Source organism: Anarhichas minor, unplaced genomic scaffold, assembly GCF_050575085.1.
Source record: "Anarhichas minor isolate MPS153535 unplaced genomic scaffold, ASM5057508v1 ptg000002l, whole genome shotgun sequence".
NCBI lineage: Eukaryota > Metazoa > Chordata > Actinopteri > Perciformes > Anarhichadidae > Anarhichas > Anarhichas minor.
The window spans coordinates 5,010,253-5,028,294 of record NW_027466448.1 but is presented as its reverse complement, the minus strand read 5'-3'; the positions used below and the strand labels follow the sequence as shown (position 1 = coordinate 5,028,294).

General features: G+C 39.8%; 1 protein-coding gene across 1 annotated transcript; it reads left to right on the top strand.

Annotated features, from left to right (window-relative positions):
• Positions 1 to 868: 868 nt before the first annotated feature.
• tbx5a (T-box transcription factor 5a) lies at positions 869 to 16,341 on the top strand. Its single transcript, XM_076099602.1, has 8 exons — positions 869 to 1,009; positions 1,813 to 1,907; positions 3,201 to 3,320; positions 4,270 to 4,417; positions 10,436 to 10,588; positions 13,639 to 13,730; positions 15,139 to 15,371; positions 15,749 to 16,341. Exons 1-8 carry the CDS (start codon positions 869 to 871, stop codon positions 16,339 to 16,341), a joined length of 1,575 nt encoding a protein of 524 aa, XP_075955717.1.
• Positions 16,342 to 18,042: the final 1,701 nt, after the last annotated feature.

The following is an 18,042-nucleotide window of genomic DNA, read 5'->3' as shown; positions in this document are numbered from 1 at the left end:
TGGATTATCTGATTTGGGACGGAGCGTTGAAACATTGCAAAGACGAAGACTGTTTCTCTGTTGTGCCACCACCGTGTCCAACCGTAGCCTGCGACGTGTTTTGTTTTTTAGGTAAGCTGATCCCGCTCCGATCCGGCTACGTGTGTGCACTGTTGTTGCGTAGAATATTCTGCTCTGCGTTGCAGGAATCGCGTCTCTCTGCATAAGTGACACCGTCTGAGTGTATAGAGGATTGTTTTTGGGGAGGCTCGGTTGTGTTCCGGACACCGCTATGTCGCGATACGACAATAACGCGCACGTCTTTCGTTTGAGGAACATGAATAAGAAATAGTGTTTCCTAAAAGAGAGGGGGGTCCTGGGGCTACTTCAATGTGCAGCCTTATTCTCCCAAAATAAGTCAGCCATCACACGTTTAATGTAAGGAATAATATTGATTGTGGACTTTCCTTTTATTCAAATTATATCTTTAATTGCCCAAATGATTTGTGACAAGCATCTTGACTTGAACTTCCGAACCTGAAGCTTATTTAAAAATGCAATAAAGGTTCAATTACCTTGCTTTTACTCTGAGTTATCTTCAGTTCAGCTTTAAGTCAAGTTGATATGTTAATGTGTTGTGTTGTCCTTTCTTTTAACTCTATGTTGGTTTTTAATGCTGTAGTTATTAGCTGTGTAGCACACGGCACTTTCGAAAATTACTAACTTTGTGGTCACATACAGAGAAAAAAAATCCAGTTTATAAGTGTCTGTCTGTGAATATAAACGTATTTATATCACTCTAACAATGTCAACAATGAGATCCAGTCCCACACACTGACAGCTCTGTTTGGGTCTTACAGCTGGGACAGCAGTTTTCGGAGGTCCGGTCATGGCGGACCAAGAAGAGACTTTTGCCCTTGAAAACTCTCCTAGTGGTTCGGATTCAAGGGAAGTACAGTCCGATAATAAATCTGAGAAACAGAACGGGACCTCAAGCAAAACCTCATCATCTCAGACTTACATTCAGCAGGTCAGTATCAGTCAGTCTGCAGGCCTCACTTCTCACCGCTTCCACTCACCTGTGGGGGTCACGTTCACTGTAAAGAAAAGATAAATAAATAAATGTATGTACATAGTCGTCCGAACTAGTACTATAAATGTAGTTTTGGATGTTAAAATATACGAAATGTTAAACAAACTGTCTGTCATTGGGATGGATTCATTTGACATATTCTATATAGAGAAATGTAACTTTTTTGGATCCTACATTTGGTCTGTCTTATACTTGTTGTCTCACTGTGTTGCTCAGAGAAACTGATTTTAGAACATTTATTTGAGGAGTGAAACATCAGAAAAATTTTAAAAACAATTTAGTTTGTATTTTAGACGACATTTTATGATTAAAATGAGACTATACTAATACATTCTGCAGGAAAATACGTTAATCGTCAGGCACTAACTCTGGCCTTATTATACTGTGTATTTTAAATGTGTATGCTAAAGTTCCACTAGGTTTAAGACTACAGAATGTCTGAATGTTAAACTACTAACAAGTTACACAAGGGTTATATTGTCACTACTACATTATGTATTGTATTATACTTAAATGCACAACAAATGCAGTTTGTGCACGTTTCTTGAAATGCAAAATGTGTATTTTACTGACATTAATCATTTCCTCGTTGGCAGCTGAAAACAGACGTTTTTGAAAACATGCTATTTGACCAACTCAGAAGGCCACAAACCATGTTAGACACCTCGGCGTGAAATTGAAGTAGGCCTGTTACAGCAATCCCGTGAGCACTTAGGACAGTAAAATGCTTTATTTTGAAGGGAATGGAGGGAATAAAAGTCTACCTGCACGAGAGGGAACTCTGGGTAAAGTTTGACGAGGTGGGGACGGAGATGATCATCACCAAAGCTGGAAGGTAAGACGACAATATAAAAAAAACATGTATCATTATTATGACACACTAACCATGGCAAGGGGGGTTATTGACTGTATCACTGTTTGCTGATAATTCTACCCACCGAAGTATTTTGTATGAATTGTATGTACGCCTGGAATTAACCTCCTATAGCCTATATAGGCCCGGCTGGAATTTTTTCTTGCGTGGGGAGATTGGAAATATACACTGTGAGGAACCACAGAGAAAACACAGAGCATCTGGTGGACGCTTTAGCGCTCTGCGACACCACCATATATTTTAGTCTGGGTGGCCCTGCTGGGGAATTGCAATACTATCGAAAATGGACGAAACTGTCCTCCAAATAAATTCCTGCCGAGTCTGATAAATCCAGTCAAATAAACTCATTCGGAGCACATTTTGCCGTTTGCAACACTTTCCCTGTAGTTGTGTGCGCGCGTGTGATTGTACGCACACACTTGTGCAGCAACATCTGTCTCGCTTTGAGCTTCGCAGTTGCCCTCAGACTGCATCCAGTCAAAATAGCGCTCGTCTGCGTGAGTGTGAACTTGCATATATGTATGATGCCCGCTGGTGTCTGCTCCTGTCAAAGTGCCCGCTGGCTCACATGGGTGTAGCTATTATAAATGATGAATATTTATAGTGAAACACAGCTACATTTCATTGTGCTCTCCGGGTCGGGCAGAAGAGAGTTGTTTTCACACAGCTGCATAAAGTCTCCATTATATTCCCGTCAGTCATTTCTCTCGTGTTTTTGGCGTGAAATGATATTACGCAGCAGCTCCCCTTCGTCGCCAGCCCTTCCCTTTGACTCTTGAGACTGCCCAGGCTTACTCACATTATGTGTTTTTCTACAATATGACAGCTACCAAATATCCAGATGATTTACTAAACGGATCTTGCAAAAAAATTGTGGCCCACAGTGAAAAAGTTTTTTATATCGGGCAGGTCCCTCTCAGACCCAACGCCCTGAAAAGAGTCGTTACCTCTCCAAACCAAATGTAGGCATTTCATTGACCTTTATAACCATCTCACGTGAGCTGACTGTTATTATAATTTAGTTTGCAAATTGTACTAATAAAAAAGTGAAAGTCATAACCTTTATTCTGAAAACACATTTGTTTTCCTTCACAATGTTTGAAAATGTCTGGAAATGTTTTCCTCTAGAGAGCAGAAATCGTGAAAACACAGCACTGTCTATTTTTGAATGCATGTCGCCTTCTTTTTCCACTGTTTGGCAGAAACAGCCTTCCATATACTGTAGCGCCATAAACCGTGTTTTGTCCTTTACAGGCGAATGTTCCCCAGCTTCAAAGTGAAGGTCGCAGGATTAAACCCCAAAACTAAATATATTCTCCTGATGGATGTTGTTCCTGCGGACGACCATCGATACAAATTCGCCGACAACAAATGGTAGGTAAAATGTAACAGAAATAAACGAATTTTTGACAACAATAATGGGGGTCGTTCTTTTGGGGGGGTCGCAGCTACTCTCTCTGCAGTTTATTCCAACAGGAAATGTTGTATTGTTGTCCTGATGGATGAGAATCGGAAGTGAACATATTCATTCCCTGACAATTATGAATTGTGTATTTTCGAATGCTTGCCAGAAAATGTTGTCAGCAGGGAGACATTTTTCTGCCGGAGCTGTTGAATGAATGTTGATTTTTTTTTTGTGCTGTACCTGCCTATATGTGCACTGCAGCACGGCTGTATTTCACAGTGGGGCATACACATTGTTATTTGTTTAGATTCATGTCGATCTCTCCAACCTTGGTCAGGAATGCCTTGTTTGGGTCAGCGCCTTTCAGTGAGGGGATCCTTATAATCACATGCCAATACTGCCGATAATGACCTGTCCAAACCGTGTCCTGGAACTAAATGCTCCTCTTGATCTAACGATGTTTTAAAACAATGTGTGCCAGCTCTAATGTGACCTCTGACCATCCAGAACTAACTCATCAAAGTATGATATTCCATTATAATTTAATTTATTTCACTTAAATAAGCCATATAGGCTGTAATGCAATGTTTTGACCAGGAGGAAAACATCCTGGTGCGTAAATGTCCTGGATGTGAAGCAAATGTCAACAGCCTTAGAGGTTATATATAGCAACAATGCCCGACTAATTAGTCTTTTTTTGTTTCGTATTTTTTGTTTTGATTCTATTAAAACTAAATTCGGATATCCTTCGGCATAATTTCAACATTTTGATAATGAAATAATGGCATGACAATGATGGGGAGATTAACATTTTACACTAAAGACCACTTCCACCTACTTTAGCACCTGCATAGTTGAAAGCTGGCATGTGGCTGCCAGTCCGAGGTGTTACAGTGTGACTGCGTTGCTTTGATTCAGGTCTGTGACCGGGAAGGCAGAGCCCGCCATGCCCGGCAGGCTCTACGTTCACCCGGACTCTCCTGCCACGGGGGCGCACTGGATGAGGCAGCTCGTCTCCTTCCAGAAGCTGAAACTGACCAACAACCACCTGGACCCATTCGGACACGTAGGTGCCTATCATACATACTATTTAACCACAGGTCTGTGAACGGTGTAATCTCTCGGTGCTGCGCTGATCAAAGTGCGGACATGTTTTGGTTTTTTTGCTTGTTGTGTTGCCCAGTGGCACTTCAGCAGGAAGGAGTGTCACTAAAACGTCCGAGTCGTCTTTTTCTACTCGTCTTTATCACCTTTTACTTTTACATCAGGTGCTGGTTTCCACAGCTGAACTTTGAGTTATTGTTGTTTTCCTTGTTTCATTTAAAAACTTCGCTCTGCGTTTATAAAGATCTGAAGAGTTGAATCTGAAAAAGGCAAAATGTTACTTTAATAATTCAATTATTATTATTATTAATATCAATACTATTACTATTATTACTATTATTACTATTACTACCATTACTATAACAATAGTAATAATAATAATATTATTATTGTTATTATTATAGATAATTATTTGAAGTTGAAAGTTTTACACTTTTAAGTTTAGTTTTTAGGTTTAAAGTGTTCAGGTGTTTTTGTTGAGACTCTTTGCCCATATATTTGAATTATATGTCCACATTAGATTAGATTGTAAAATTAGATTAAAGGTAATTCTCATTGCACATAGACTACAGCAGACAACAAAATAAAAATTAGAGTTTAAAGGTCATGATTTGAAGACAATGAAAGATACAACGGCCCCCCTCCCACTTGCTTGTAAAACAGTGATTTACAGGTGCCATTGCAAGGCTAAATGTTTTTAGATACACTTTAAAAATCTAACAGACCAAAATGTCAGTCACTCCAGCACCAGGCTACATAAAGTCACTGACGTGAAGTTTTGGTTTTCCCTACTTGGCTTTCTTTAACTTTCTTTCTTAATTTTTTGCTCGTCAAATGTTCATTTTTCAACCACAGAAGAATTTGCTTGTGGAGTTTCTTTGAAACCATATTTATTACTGTTGCAAAGTTTAAAAAAAATGACTGTCAGGCAAAGAGATCAATTTTTAAATGGCAGAAAAACTATTGACGGACAGTCTATATATTTCATAAATAATTCTTCATTGAAAACACTATTAAACCCGGGAGGTTGAGATAAAAGAACAAGACATTAGATTAGCTGCAAGAACAATGTACAACTGTTTGATTACATTTAAAAACTATAAATATATAATTGTATCCTTTTAAAGTAATGCACTGGCATAATGAAAACTATGAGTCTCTGTGATGTTAAGAAATAAACAGGATTTTCTGATTTTGATTCTCAACTTATGCTCCCAACACAGAAAATCATTTCACTTCAGACTCTTTGCTATTGTTGATAACATATTTGGTCCTCTTTAGTACTTTTCATTGCCCAGGTTTATTATAGCACCCCCTATATGCATTAAAGTTATAGACCTCCTGGCAGTCATCTTAGAAGGGAGCAGTTGGGCATTTTTTTAGGGAAAGGGAAAGAGGCAATGGCACCCCCACCCCCCGCCTCCCTCACCCCCTCCTGTTAGGAACTGTATGGTACCCATTTCCGAACTTAAACGCCTCATTATTCTGCACTCACTGTCTAGCCCCAGGCTTTTGAGATTCTGTCTTGAACAAACATCACTGACTTCTTCAACAAATGGGCATGTTGGCGTCAGGTTTTCATAAAATACTAGATGGGCACACTGAGGCCAAGTTAGATGTCTTGTTGTAGAAACGGAAAAGTTACACAATTATCTCTCTTGCTAATAGGCCCAGTCATTACGGGGGAAACGCACTTATGAGGTTGGCAAAAGGTACATCAATAGCTATTCTGGTTTTAAGGAGGTTGGTAAATTGTGTGGAAAAACACGAGAAATTGAATTAAGTTAGAAATTATTCGAAGTGTTAATCTTGATTAGAGTTGTTAAGCTGAACATGTTTCAAATCTGTAGGGAGGAGGCAAAGGTGCATTAATCAAGGCAATCAAGACATTAAGAGGCAATTCTAAAACATGCAGTCTTATGTTGGATTGACAACGTTTAATTTATTCCAATCACCAGTCCCGCTAAATGCAGATTGACACTTATTTACATATAGCTACAGGTACTATCATACTGCACATGTATTTCTACACACACAAGCTACTATCTATCCACATGGCACCTAAAGTGGTTGTTGCCTTGCCAAAGCCCAGCTGGTGAAATGAAATTGGAGCTCGGCTGGAATGTAAGCAGTGTTGTGCATTTTGGGTTAAAGTGCATTTTTGATTGGCTGCAGTGGTTCCTGGCTCACCCTCTTTCGTGGTGGGAGACAGCACCCTGGGATTCATAAATGAAACGCATGGTGGCTGGCCAGAAATATATTCCGTTGGCTTGTTGGTCCAGCTGGTTGAAATATCTTGCAGATGACTTATAATTACTAGCAGTGAGACATGGGACCAAAACATCGCTGAAGTAGAATTGACCAATTTAGGATGGCCAGAAGCAGTCGGGTTTTATTTCCCTCTGTCTGGTAATTAGACACACCTCAGCTGACTGAGCTCACTGTTGTGAAGGAGTCTCATAGGAAACAAGGGAAACCAGAGTGTTTGTATACAGTTCATGGTGTAGCTTTATTTCTTATTCAAATGTTACATATGTCAACTTGTCCCCGAATTTCTTTCAACTAACTTGCAACTGTAAATATATCTATTTCTAAGAAAGGATTACTTTTTTTTAAATGAGGTAATCATATAGTTTTGAGTAGGATGGTGTTTGTTTTTTGCAGCTTTGTATTTATTGACATGTTGAGGCAGAAACAGTGCTTGACGTGGGCATCACTGCAGTATCTCTTGTTTCGAGGACATATGTCATGGGTTACATTGACACAAGTTGACATTGATATGCGTGTACATTTTTGAAGTATTTTAGATATTGATCATATCTAAGTCTCAAGATAAAGGTCAATTTCTCTGTACAGTTTATTTCATTGACAATTGCAGTCGAAGATAATGCATTTTGAATATGGTGTGAAAAATAGTTTTATTTACCATTGAAACTGTTAATAAAACACTACTACAGTTTTGGAGAGTACAATTTAGAGCTATTGGTGTTTAGGGTTTAAGCCACTTTATTACACCATTACATAAGGAAATGTGTGTTTTTATGCACTACATTTATTTGACAGCTACAGCATATTAATAGTGACTTCAGCAGCGCAACAAGTAGTTAAAATGAGCTTCACCATGACCATCTGCAACAAAATAATCCATTGGTAATATACTGTATACAACAATACAACACCCTAAGGGGCCATTCTGCATAAGAAGTACATTTTCTGTTACTTATGTACTTTTACTTAAGTAAAACTTTAAATGCAGTACTTTTACTTGTAATAAAGTATCCTCATAAATGTTGTATATCGGTCTTAAAGCACTGTACTACAGTGCTATCATTTTTTCTATATTTGAATTCCTAAAAATCATTTATTTTTGTCTCAGGTTTCATACCAAGCTGCAGTTTTTGCTTTGATCTCCCTGTCGACTCCTGGAATATTTCTCAGTGTTATTCATCTCCCTCCTCAATTTGCTCCTGCACTCGTCTCCCTGTCTTCCCACACATGTTTTGGCCGGGAGGGTGGAGTGTGAGGATCGCACTGTTTATATTTGAATGGCAGTGTGCGTTGAGCAATAGATGATGGTGTACAAAGCCTGCTGATCCCAAGGCTCGGGGAAACTCTCTGATGTGGTGGAACTTGAAAGCAAAGGGCAGCGGCTCGAGACCCGAAGTGATCCCTCACTATCATTAAATACTATCATCCAGAGGCGGGGGGAACAGAGATACAGGGACCCAGGCAGGGCAGCGGCTGGGCCAAGGAGACGGGCGTGTGCTGGGGCCCCGGTGGGTGGTCCGCAGCTACCCCCCATACCACCACAACCCCCCGTACTAACACACATACTGGACTTTGGGAACCCACATTCAGCGGCCCATGCAATGTCCCAGGGTTAAATGTGCATTGAGATATTTCCATGCAACTTCTAATGTGTCACAGTGGCAGACATTTTAGCTCCTAAAACTGTGCAGTGTGGTGAATGGCATGTTTGCATTGATTGTTGTGGTTTTGTCCAATCTTGGACTCATCTCTGCAGACCTCAAGTAAGCACTTAATGAATGCATGCATGGGAAAATGTCTTGTTTAACATACTTTTTTTTTTTGAAAAGCTCTTTTCACGGAACGTTATGGCCTCATTTACAAATCCAATAGTGTGGCTTGATAGCCACACTATTGGCTATCAATAGTTATTTTTTATTGTTTTTATTGTTTTCATTTGCACAGTGCCATAACTTCACAATGCAGGAATCAATGCAATCCAACACTTGAATATGGAAACCAAAACAGAGCTACAAATACAGCAGGCAGATTTCGTTTCTCTCAGCCTGAGACTCAGTTCTGGTGAAACTATTCTCACCTCAGAGCAGAGTATGCGGCCCTCAAACCCCTTTCCTGCAAATAGTTTATTTATGGCAGATTGTAAAATTTGCAAACACTTAGTTTCCATCTGCAAGTCATCCATCCAGTCTTCAACAGCCTGCTTATCCAACCAAAGTGATACAATCAGCCAATATTGTCATGCAAAGGGTCAGTAACTTCCATTAAATCATCTTGCATCTGCATGGTGCATTGCAGGCAGTTTCTGCCCATTACAAAAACCTATTGCATCATGAAATGAGATCAAGTTCAGCTCGAAATTGATAATGGACTGTTGTAACGTCTATGTCAGTGTCTATGGTTCACTTGGCTCTGAGAAAGGACTTGGGACTTGTGTCTGTTTAATGCTATAGGATGCACCCACAGGTACTGGAGGTCAGGGCGATCCCTTGTTTCCTCTCATGTTGGCAGTGAAAGGCAGGTACAAAAACAACCTTTAAGATAGCAGATAGGAGAAAAGCCCCTTTTTTCAATCTTGAAATATAAAGTGGATCTGAAGAAAATATAAAAAAACATTAGATTTCCTCGAGGCTGAAGACCATGACTCCCTGGTCTGTCAAAACAATTAGACTTAAGTCCCACGGATGAGAGGGCCTCAAAAGAGAAGTTCAAGGCTCAAGTTCAGCTGTGCGGACTGCGTCTTAATGTCGCCAAGCTAGCCACGGGTAGTAGTCATCACTTAGCATAAACTAGGTTAGTCAGGTTAGAGGGCAACAGGAGAGAGGACATCACTGTCTATCGCTCTCCTGGAACCGGTCATCTACTGACAGTTACTAAATGAAATATAGTGAATATTATCCGTAAACATACAGTCATGAGTTTAGAGTTAGAACTTTTGGCTGGGATAGAACTTGTCAGAAGAAAAGTTCAAACAGGCCATCTACAAAAACAAAATAAGAGTGCACGTGGCCCAATTTCATTTGAAACATTTATGAAAGCAATAAAACTTGCATTAAAAAAGTTTGACCTTTTAGTCAAACAAGTAATTTGTCCAAAAAAGTTAAGTTGTGCAGTTTTTGACTGAGAAACTTCATCTTAATTGAATCTATTGGGCATCTGTGAGATTGATGTTGCCTTGACCGAAGTAGCTGCCAAGTCTTTTTCTTATTTTTTTCCCTCTAATGTCTGAATTCATGCACAAATTATGCCAATAAAAGTTCTCACTTTTCTGCATTGAATGACCCCTTCCCCCTCTTTTATCTTTGTTATTAAGCTCACCCATATCTGTTCATACCTGTATGTGTTTGCGTTTCCTTTACATGTTATAAAGTGCTGAAACTGAGCCCTGAAATGTATTGCAACACTGGTAGAATTTTTAGGCTTTGTACCAAATGTAGAAAAAGTGGGAACACATGCGCAGCAAAAACCTTAACCTCAAAAGTAACAAAAATAAAGTTGTAATGCCTGCAGCACAAAAAAAGGGGATGTAAGGGGAACTTTAAGTTGTTAAGCTTCACGAGCTGCTCCAAAACGTTGCCACTTCAAGCAGCCTCGAAGCAAGTCTAATGTTAGACTCCGTCTCTCCTGCGAGGTTTATTTTTAGAAAGGGCGTCTTGCTGTGATGACACGTAATCAATAATCTAACACTATAGGCTCCACTTTTTCTTTTTTATAGATCATCCTAAATTCGATGCACAAGTATCAGCCGAGGATCCACATAGTGAAGGCAGATGAAAATAACGGCTTTGGCTCCAAAAACACGGCCTTCTGCACGCACGTCTTCCCCGAGACAGCCTTCATCGCGGTTACGTCCTATCAGAACCATAAGGTAAGTCCTTCAAGGGCAACTATTGGATTTAGTTTTGTGTTTTTATTGCAGTCTGCGACAGAGTAACTAGCGACTTTAACCACGGTGTATTTCATGAGGTGATTTAATTGTAACAATGTTTTTAACATGAAAAACAAACGAACAGAACGATATATTGTTTATTACAAAATTGGACAAACTGCAGACTTATAAAGTCCAAATTTCCCTTTCACACTACTACTACTACTACTACTATTAATAATAATAATAATACATATTATTATAAATGTATTGATTTCAGACATACAAGTGTTCAATTTAGTTTTGCCCATTTTTACGGAATTTTGACGGCAAACTGGATCTGCTGATTGCAGGAGAGAAAATGAAAGGCGCTGTTAAAGTGAAGCCCTGTCACTGTCAGCTGAAAATCTCTGATATCACATCGAGTCACTGACAGACGAGAGAAAACTTCAGATACCCGACTAGACGACGTCTGACATCAAGAGACTTTTTCCCCCCGAACAGGCTTTGTAGAGCGAGACAAGCTGCAGATAAACAGCGTAAACCTCAAGAGAAACTGCACTGACGCAACAATAATAACAATAATAACAATAAGTTTAGCTCGTTATTTGTGATATATGATGAATAATTGTTCGAATTGCAACCAAGCATATTTGCGAACCTCTTTATGAACACTTTGAAATAGTTTGTGGAAGCTATTTGTTTAAAATTGGATTTGTTTGTTTTGAGTCCATTTTACAGTTACAGAAAAACACAGCGGGTATTAACTTGTTTACTAGATTATCTCTGGTTTATTATCTACATACTACATCTATTTATTCAAATACCCTTTGCGTGTTGGTGACATTTGGGCAACATAAAGTTTTCAAAAAAGTTTACGAAAAACGGATATGTTGGTTTGTAAATTCTTTAAAATAATATAATACATTATATTATAATATAATATATTGAATATAAGTAATATACTGTTTAAATGTCAATATATATATATATATATATTTATTTATTTAGTTTTGCTCTGCAGTGAGTTGACGGTGCAATAACGTTGATATAGAGTAAATTACAATACAGCACTAAGGCTACGTAAGCGCGTAAAAGCTGATCATCTGGAAGATTTCCTTTTAATACAGCCATTTAGAAAAAGGCTTTTAATAACGTTCAATTAAAGTTGGATGAATGTGTGACTTATTGAGGCCAGGCAACCGCACAGTTGTTTATTATTTAGACTTGCTGGAAAGAAGCAGAAATAAAACTCAATATTTACTCTGCAGACATTTCTTGGGGGAAATACTTGGGAACTCAGATATGTGTAAACAGCGTCTGTTTGACATCATTTAACCAGGTCGTCCTGTATGTTCTTAGTTTGGGGAATATGGGAGTGAGGGGCGAAAACTCCCCGCAGCCAATCAGACGTCTCCGTGCTTCTGGGAACAGGAAGCGCAAATTAATGACACGCTGTAGAAACCATTCGTTATTTTTCAAACATGTTATTGGGGGCTGAGATCGTAACCCCGGGCTAATTATTGGGGCTTTCCAGACCTGCAGAAAAACAAGCATTTGTGATTTGCAGGCACTTCACCACAACTGTCCAATCAAACAGTCTAACATCTGCCAAAGCAATAGGTGCTGCAGGCATGTGTCCACTTCACCTGTTAGACTCTCAGCTAATGAAACTGGCCAAAGTCTCTTGTGTCAAGTCTTTCCTGTCACTAATTAAAACATTTTTTCCAAACTGTGTTTTCTGAAATATGTTTTCTTGAGGAATAAAAGGTGAAAAACGAATGGCCAGCAACTCCATAGCTTATATTTAAGTTATATTTAACGCATTTTATTTTAAGTATTTAAAAGTTATTCTATAGGCTAAAATAGCCAAAAGCATCTGGAAATATGTTCATATGCCTCCATTATTTTAATGAGCATCTTTGGACTCTGTCTTTGAAGCTGTGAATGAATTGTGTCTGATTGTCTTGAGTACTCCCAAATTATTTTTTAACAGTAATCATATTCTTTGCTCTGAGTCTTTCCATGCTCTGAGTCCAGTCAGTAGGAGAACTCGCATGTGTTTTGCAAAATACATTATTTTCTTTTTCTGTAAACTGAACTCTGGCTATCACTTTGGAATGAGTAATTATTTGTCTAGCTGTATTTCTTCTTGGAACGCCCACAGAGGGTAAAAAGAGTGCAACAGGACTCTGAACTTTTTTTACTCCTAACTTAAAAAAAAAAAAAGATGAAACGAATGTAAATGCTCTGCCAGGCTGCGTGCATTAACAAGAAGCTAGCAAAGTGTCACACAAGAGATTTTACAAGGTTTGGTGAGAGTGTCAGCCAGCGTGCAGACAAACCTCCGGTCTTGTCAGAGAGCTGGAAGCGCACACACAGGCTGACAACTAATTACCTGCCAGAAACCACTGCTCATGAGAGGGATATCCCTGGATTGTGTTTAACCTCTCTGGGATTAACTTGCTATTTCGGGGTGTTTCTCTGCACATTTGATATTTACAAAGACATTTTTACAAAAACATAAAAGTAGTATGATGAATCGCAGTATTTGCATCTTTCAAGCATGCGCCAACTATCTGTTAAGGCAGAGATCGTTTCTGTGTAACATTATAAATTATGCAATGAAAATATATCTTATTGAGACGAGATTTATCCAATTGTTTAGTTTAGGATCCCTAAAAGCATCTTAGGTTTCTGGAAATGTGATCTATTATTTCATTCTCCTGGGTAACTTGTGAGTAGTTAAATGCATCCAAGAACACTTCAAAACTCAGCTCTACAAAATCACGTTATGATACTGTCATCATATGAGCCTCACGCTAAAGAGGACTTGTCTCTTGTGAGAGCATAGCAGATACGGAAATGTTGCATTTTCTTGGTTGAAATTGCTCCTTATTTATGCACAAAAATATTGATTCATGTGTTAGTTTTAATTTGGCCCTTTCAACTTGTAGAACAATACTTTAAGATCTTGTAAGTGACACGGACACAACAAATGGCTTTCATTGTCCAATAATATTTTACCAAGTGTTATTGCTTTTTTTTAGATAACCCAGTTGAAGATTGAGAACAATCCGTTTGCAAAAGGCTTTCGTGGAAGTGATGACATGGAGTTACACCGGATGTCCAGAATGCAAAGGTGACTATATAAAACGTTATAAAGTATGATATGTATAATCTATTTCTTTAATTGATCCTGGGCTCTGATACCTGGAAACTCTGACAAAAAAACTCCAAACGATGTTTAATGAGTATGTTTCAAGGATTACTGAAATCTTTGTCACACTGTCACTTAACAAGCCCAACTTGACAGTAATCCTTCAAACACCCAAATGTAAGCCAGTTATGAGTGTTATTTTCAGTGAGTGTTATTTTCAGTGACGTAAGTGTAGTTCTTGATCCTCGGCCAGTTTTGATGCTGAAGACTTTTATGGCTGATCTGGCAGAACCTCTGAAACACGACTGCAACATCTCCCTTCCAGACAGCTCTTTCTACCAGGATGTTCCAACTGCTTGTGTGTGTGTGTGTGTCTGTGTGTTGAACTGGTTCTATGGCTTGGTCCTGCAGCCAAGGCAATACACGACCACATTGCTCTCTCACTATGATTCAGTCCAGATGAGGGATGGAGCATGCGTCCGCACTGCGTGGAAAACACATTTTCAAAGGAGAATATCTGGTTTTGAAACTCACGGCCCTCGCCTCCCCCCTTTCGGGCAGCCGATACAAACGTGTGGATTCAAGAAATCCCAAATCATGGGGGCGGGGGGGGGGGGGGGGGACTGGAAAAGCTGTTTGGCTTTCCACAAGGTGCTAAAATCCAGCCTCTTTGCCATGACCTTTATTCTTAGCCACAGAATCAAGGTCTTTGTAAGCAAGTATTTCAGATTAATGTCACGGTTTATGCTGTGGAGAAAAATCCCTGGATATCCGGGAAGAGATTTCTGCCCTTTCAAGTGCTTTTTAAAAAATAACACGCTTGATTGTGTCAGACACACGTTAAGTTACTTTAAGTAGATGCATGCCATGATTTAATACGACGTTTTGAGTGAAATCCATTTCACCTATCAAAACTCTCAAATGTATCGAGCATGGTGAGAGTCCAAACCACGCTATCAATCTTACATGCCATTGTCCAATCCTGCCGGGTACAGTAAGCTGCGCACGTCTGCTCTTGGTTACAACGTTGAAGGGAGGGCTTATTGCAAAACCAGTTCACTGTTTCAACTGAGGAGATCCCTGGAATCAAAGAACCCAAAGCAGCAAAAATGATCTATTGACGGATCCTGTGGATTAATAGGAGTGAAATACATGCTGGCGCTTTCACTGGGAAGTGTTTCCCTCTCTCTCTGTGGGTGTCCTAAGTGGGTGTGATTCACTGATGAGGAATGTTGTTGGTCCTCTTTGAAGCACGATGTATCGAACTGTACAGAAATAAACTATTTATTTATTGTTGTTTTTTAACAAACTGTTTTACGACAATGTTTCAGAGTCAACAGAATTACTAACAAATGTATTTGTGTGGTTCTTCGTGTGTGTCTGCACATAGTACCAAGGAGTATCCAGTAGTGCCTCGCAGTACAGTGCGCCAGAGAGTGGGCTCCAGCCAGAGCCCGTTCAGTGGGGAGGTCCAGGGCATGGCCACCCCGAGCGCACTGAGCTCCCAGTACTCCCAGTGTGAGAACGGGGTCACAAGCACCTCACAGGACGTGCTGCCTCAGTCGGGCTCCTACCCCCTGCCACATGAGCAGGGCCAGGAGTACCACTGCATCAAGAGGAAAGGTAGGAGACACATATAGGAGACTCTAGTTCTATTGCAGTAGTAGCTGCCTTTGCAAGCTGAGCCTTATTAATTAATTGGGTAAATACTCTCAGGCCATAAACCACCAGCATATACAATAAAGGATGTAAAAGGGACAATAATCATCAAAAGATATCAAACATTGTGTGTTTATTTACAAAGCAAGTTTTACATGATTATCATTAAATTAATAGCAGAATAGTAATTATTTGTTTTAAAGAGTTAAAGACAATATTTCATCATTCCAAAAAAGTTTGTGAGCTGATGATGGAGTGACTGCACAATTGTATTTACTTCATACAACTTAAAGAAAACCCTTGAGTAACACTGTTCTGTAACTCTGTAATTCTACCTGTAGTGGAGGATGACTGCCACTCAGGTGAGCAGAGCTATAAGAAAGCCTATCTGGAGAGCTCGTCCAGTGAGGAGGACCATTACTACCGTCCGGTTGGCTATGCCCAGAGCCTCGGCCTGGCCGGCGGGCCCTACCGCAGTGAATCCAGCCAGCGGCAGGCCTGTATGTACGCCAGTGCCTCGCAGGGTGCTGAGCCAGTTCCTAGTTTGGAGGACATCAGCTGCAACACTTGGGCCAGCGTTTCACCCTATGGGAGTTGCTCCGTCACCACCATGCAGCCAATGGACCGGCTGCCCTACCAGCACTTCTCCGCTCACTTCACCTCAGGGTCTCTGGTGTCCAGACTTGGCGGGGTCGGGGGCCACGCCTCTCCGCAGCTGGGCGATGGCCACCACGCTGCCATGTACCAGAGCTCCATGACCCACCAGACTCTGGGCCGCCAGTGCAGTCCTGGGGCTGGGATCCAGTCGCCAGCAGCTGGCCTCCAGGGAAACGAGTACCTCTATACACACGGCATACCACGTACACTGTCGCCACACCAGTACCACACAGTACATAGCGTGAGCATCATGCCAGAGTGGAACGAGAACAGCTAGAGCTTCTTTTTTTTCACACTCAACAGATAAAAATATTAAAATGAAAAACAAAAAGGACCAAAACAAGGCAGGGTTTAGATGAATTTATATTTATATTTTTAGAGGATGTGTTGCTGATCATCTTATTGAGATCAGTGGATATTGGTAAGATTTTGTTAAATTAGGAAAGCAAGCATCTTATCACTTAATTTGTGACAGCATCTGCACTTATAAGCAAATAACACAAACATGAACAAAGAGGAGACGGACCAGAACATGTGCAAAGACTGCTCAAGTGCAGAGAAAGCGAACACAGTGGAAATTCAGACGCTGCACCGAAGAACACAAAAAAAGGTTCAGTTGCTTTGCCAGCGGTCCCCAAGTTCATGGTGTTCTTGTGCGATGGTGTTTTTTGGATGTCAAAGTAAAAAAATTCTTATTTTGTATTCATGTCCAGTGTTTGTGTAGAAAAAAGATTTTTGTCTTCTTTGTCACATTATCCAGAGTTCTCATTGTCTTTCCTTTTTTTGTAGTTAACCTACTTTATAGTCAAATTGCAATAAGTTCAGAATGAATGAGCAGATGGGAGCTTTTGTTGTGGCTCTTGGGAGAATTAGCTTGCTCTTAAATCAGTCCTGTAGCTGGGTACATTTAATCTTAATGCCATTATGAGAAACAAGACAGTAAAGCTCACAAGTAGGACAGAACTTAAAATGAATAGTTTATTCATGCACGGACATTTGGAGCACACACCCTCAGTGTTCAAACTGGAAACTGTTACAACAAAGCAGTGGTGAGCTAAGAGGAAGCACAACAATGTAGTAACAATGACATTTCGGTGACATTAAAGAATACAGTAACAACCTGGACCTTATTTCCCCTGTTTTTGCCATCACATCCAAAATTTAATCAATTGAAATGTAATCCACTCAATCTGTGAAAACATCACTCAAACCCTGAGGAACTGATTTTCTTTTCACACCGTTACTTGACCTGCCTACATCCAGCTCTCCTATTCACTGTCAGATATTCATACTAACACAATGACGCCCATTTACAGATTTTCGGTTGATTTGAGATTGATACAGATTCATAACAAGCAACAAAAGAATATATAATACAACACCAAACATATTGTCTTGATCTTCTAGTATGGAAGAATTTTAGACTTCAAGTCATCATATGTCCAGAAAAAACAAATAAATGTGAAGGTTTTCTCTGTGTCTGTAAGGCGATGGGTTGCTAACACATTACTACGTCATAAAGGTGATAATATGTCAGGGTTGAGTGGTTGTTGCCTTGTTGTGGTGTTCTTCTGACTTCAAGTGGCCAAAATAATAAATATGAATGCAGCTTTAAGGGGTTGCAATTATTGGATCACATCTACATAAAGACTAGTATTTGGAATGAGACTGTCATTAAGTTGAAAAAGCCATGTGTTGATCAGTGTTTAAGTTTGAGATAGTGTTGAGAAATTCAGATGAGAATACCAGATTTTTGAACATTGAACCCAGATTTAAAACATGTTTTTTGAAAAAATTAGCAAACACTTTAAACTGTTACTTTGATTTGGGTTAACATCATAAATACTGCAATTCCAAAAAATGCTCCGTTTTAACAAATTGCCACAGTTGCCGAAACACATTTCAGATTTTATTTACAGCTTTCGGTACATTGAGCAGTACAGTACCGCGAGAATGGAGGAACAACTGACATTAGTTA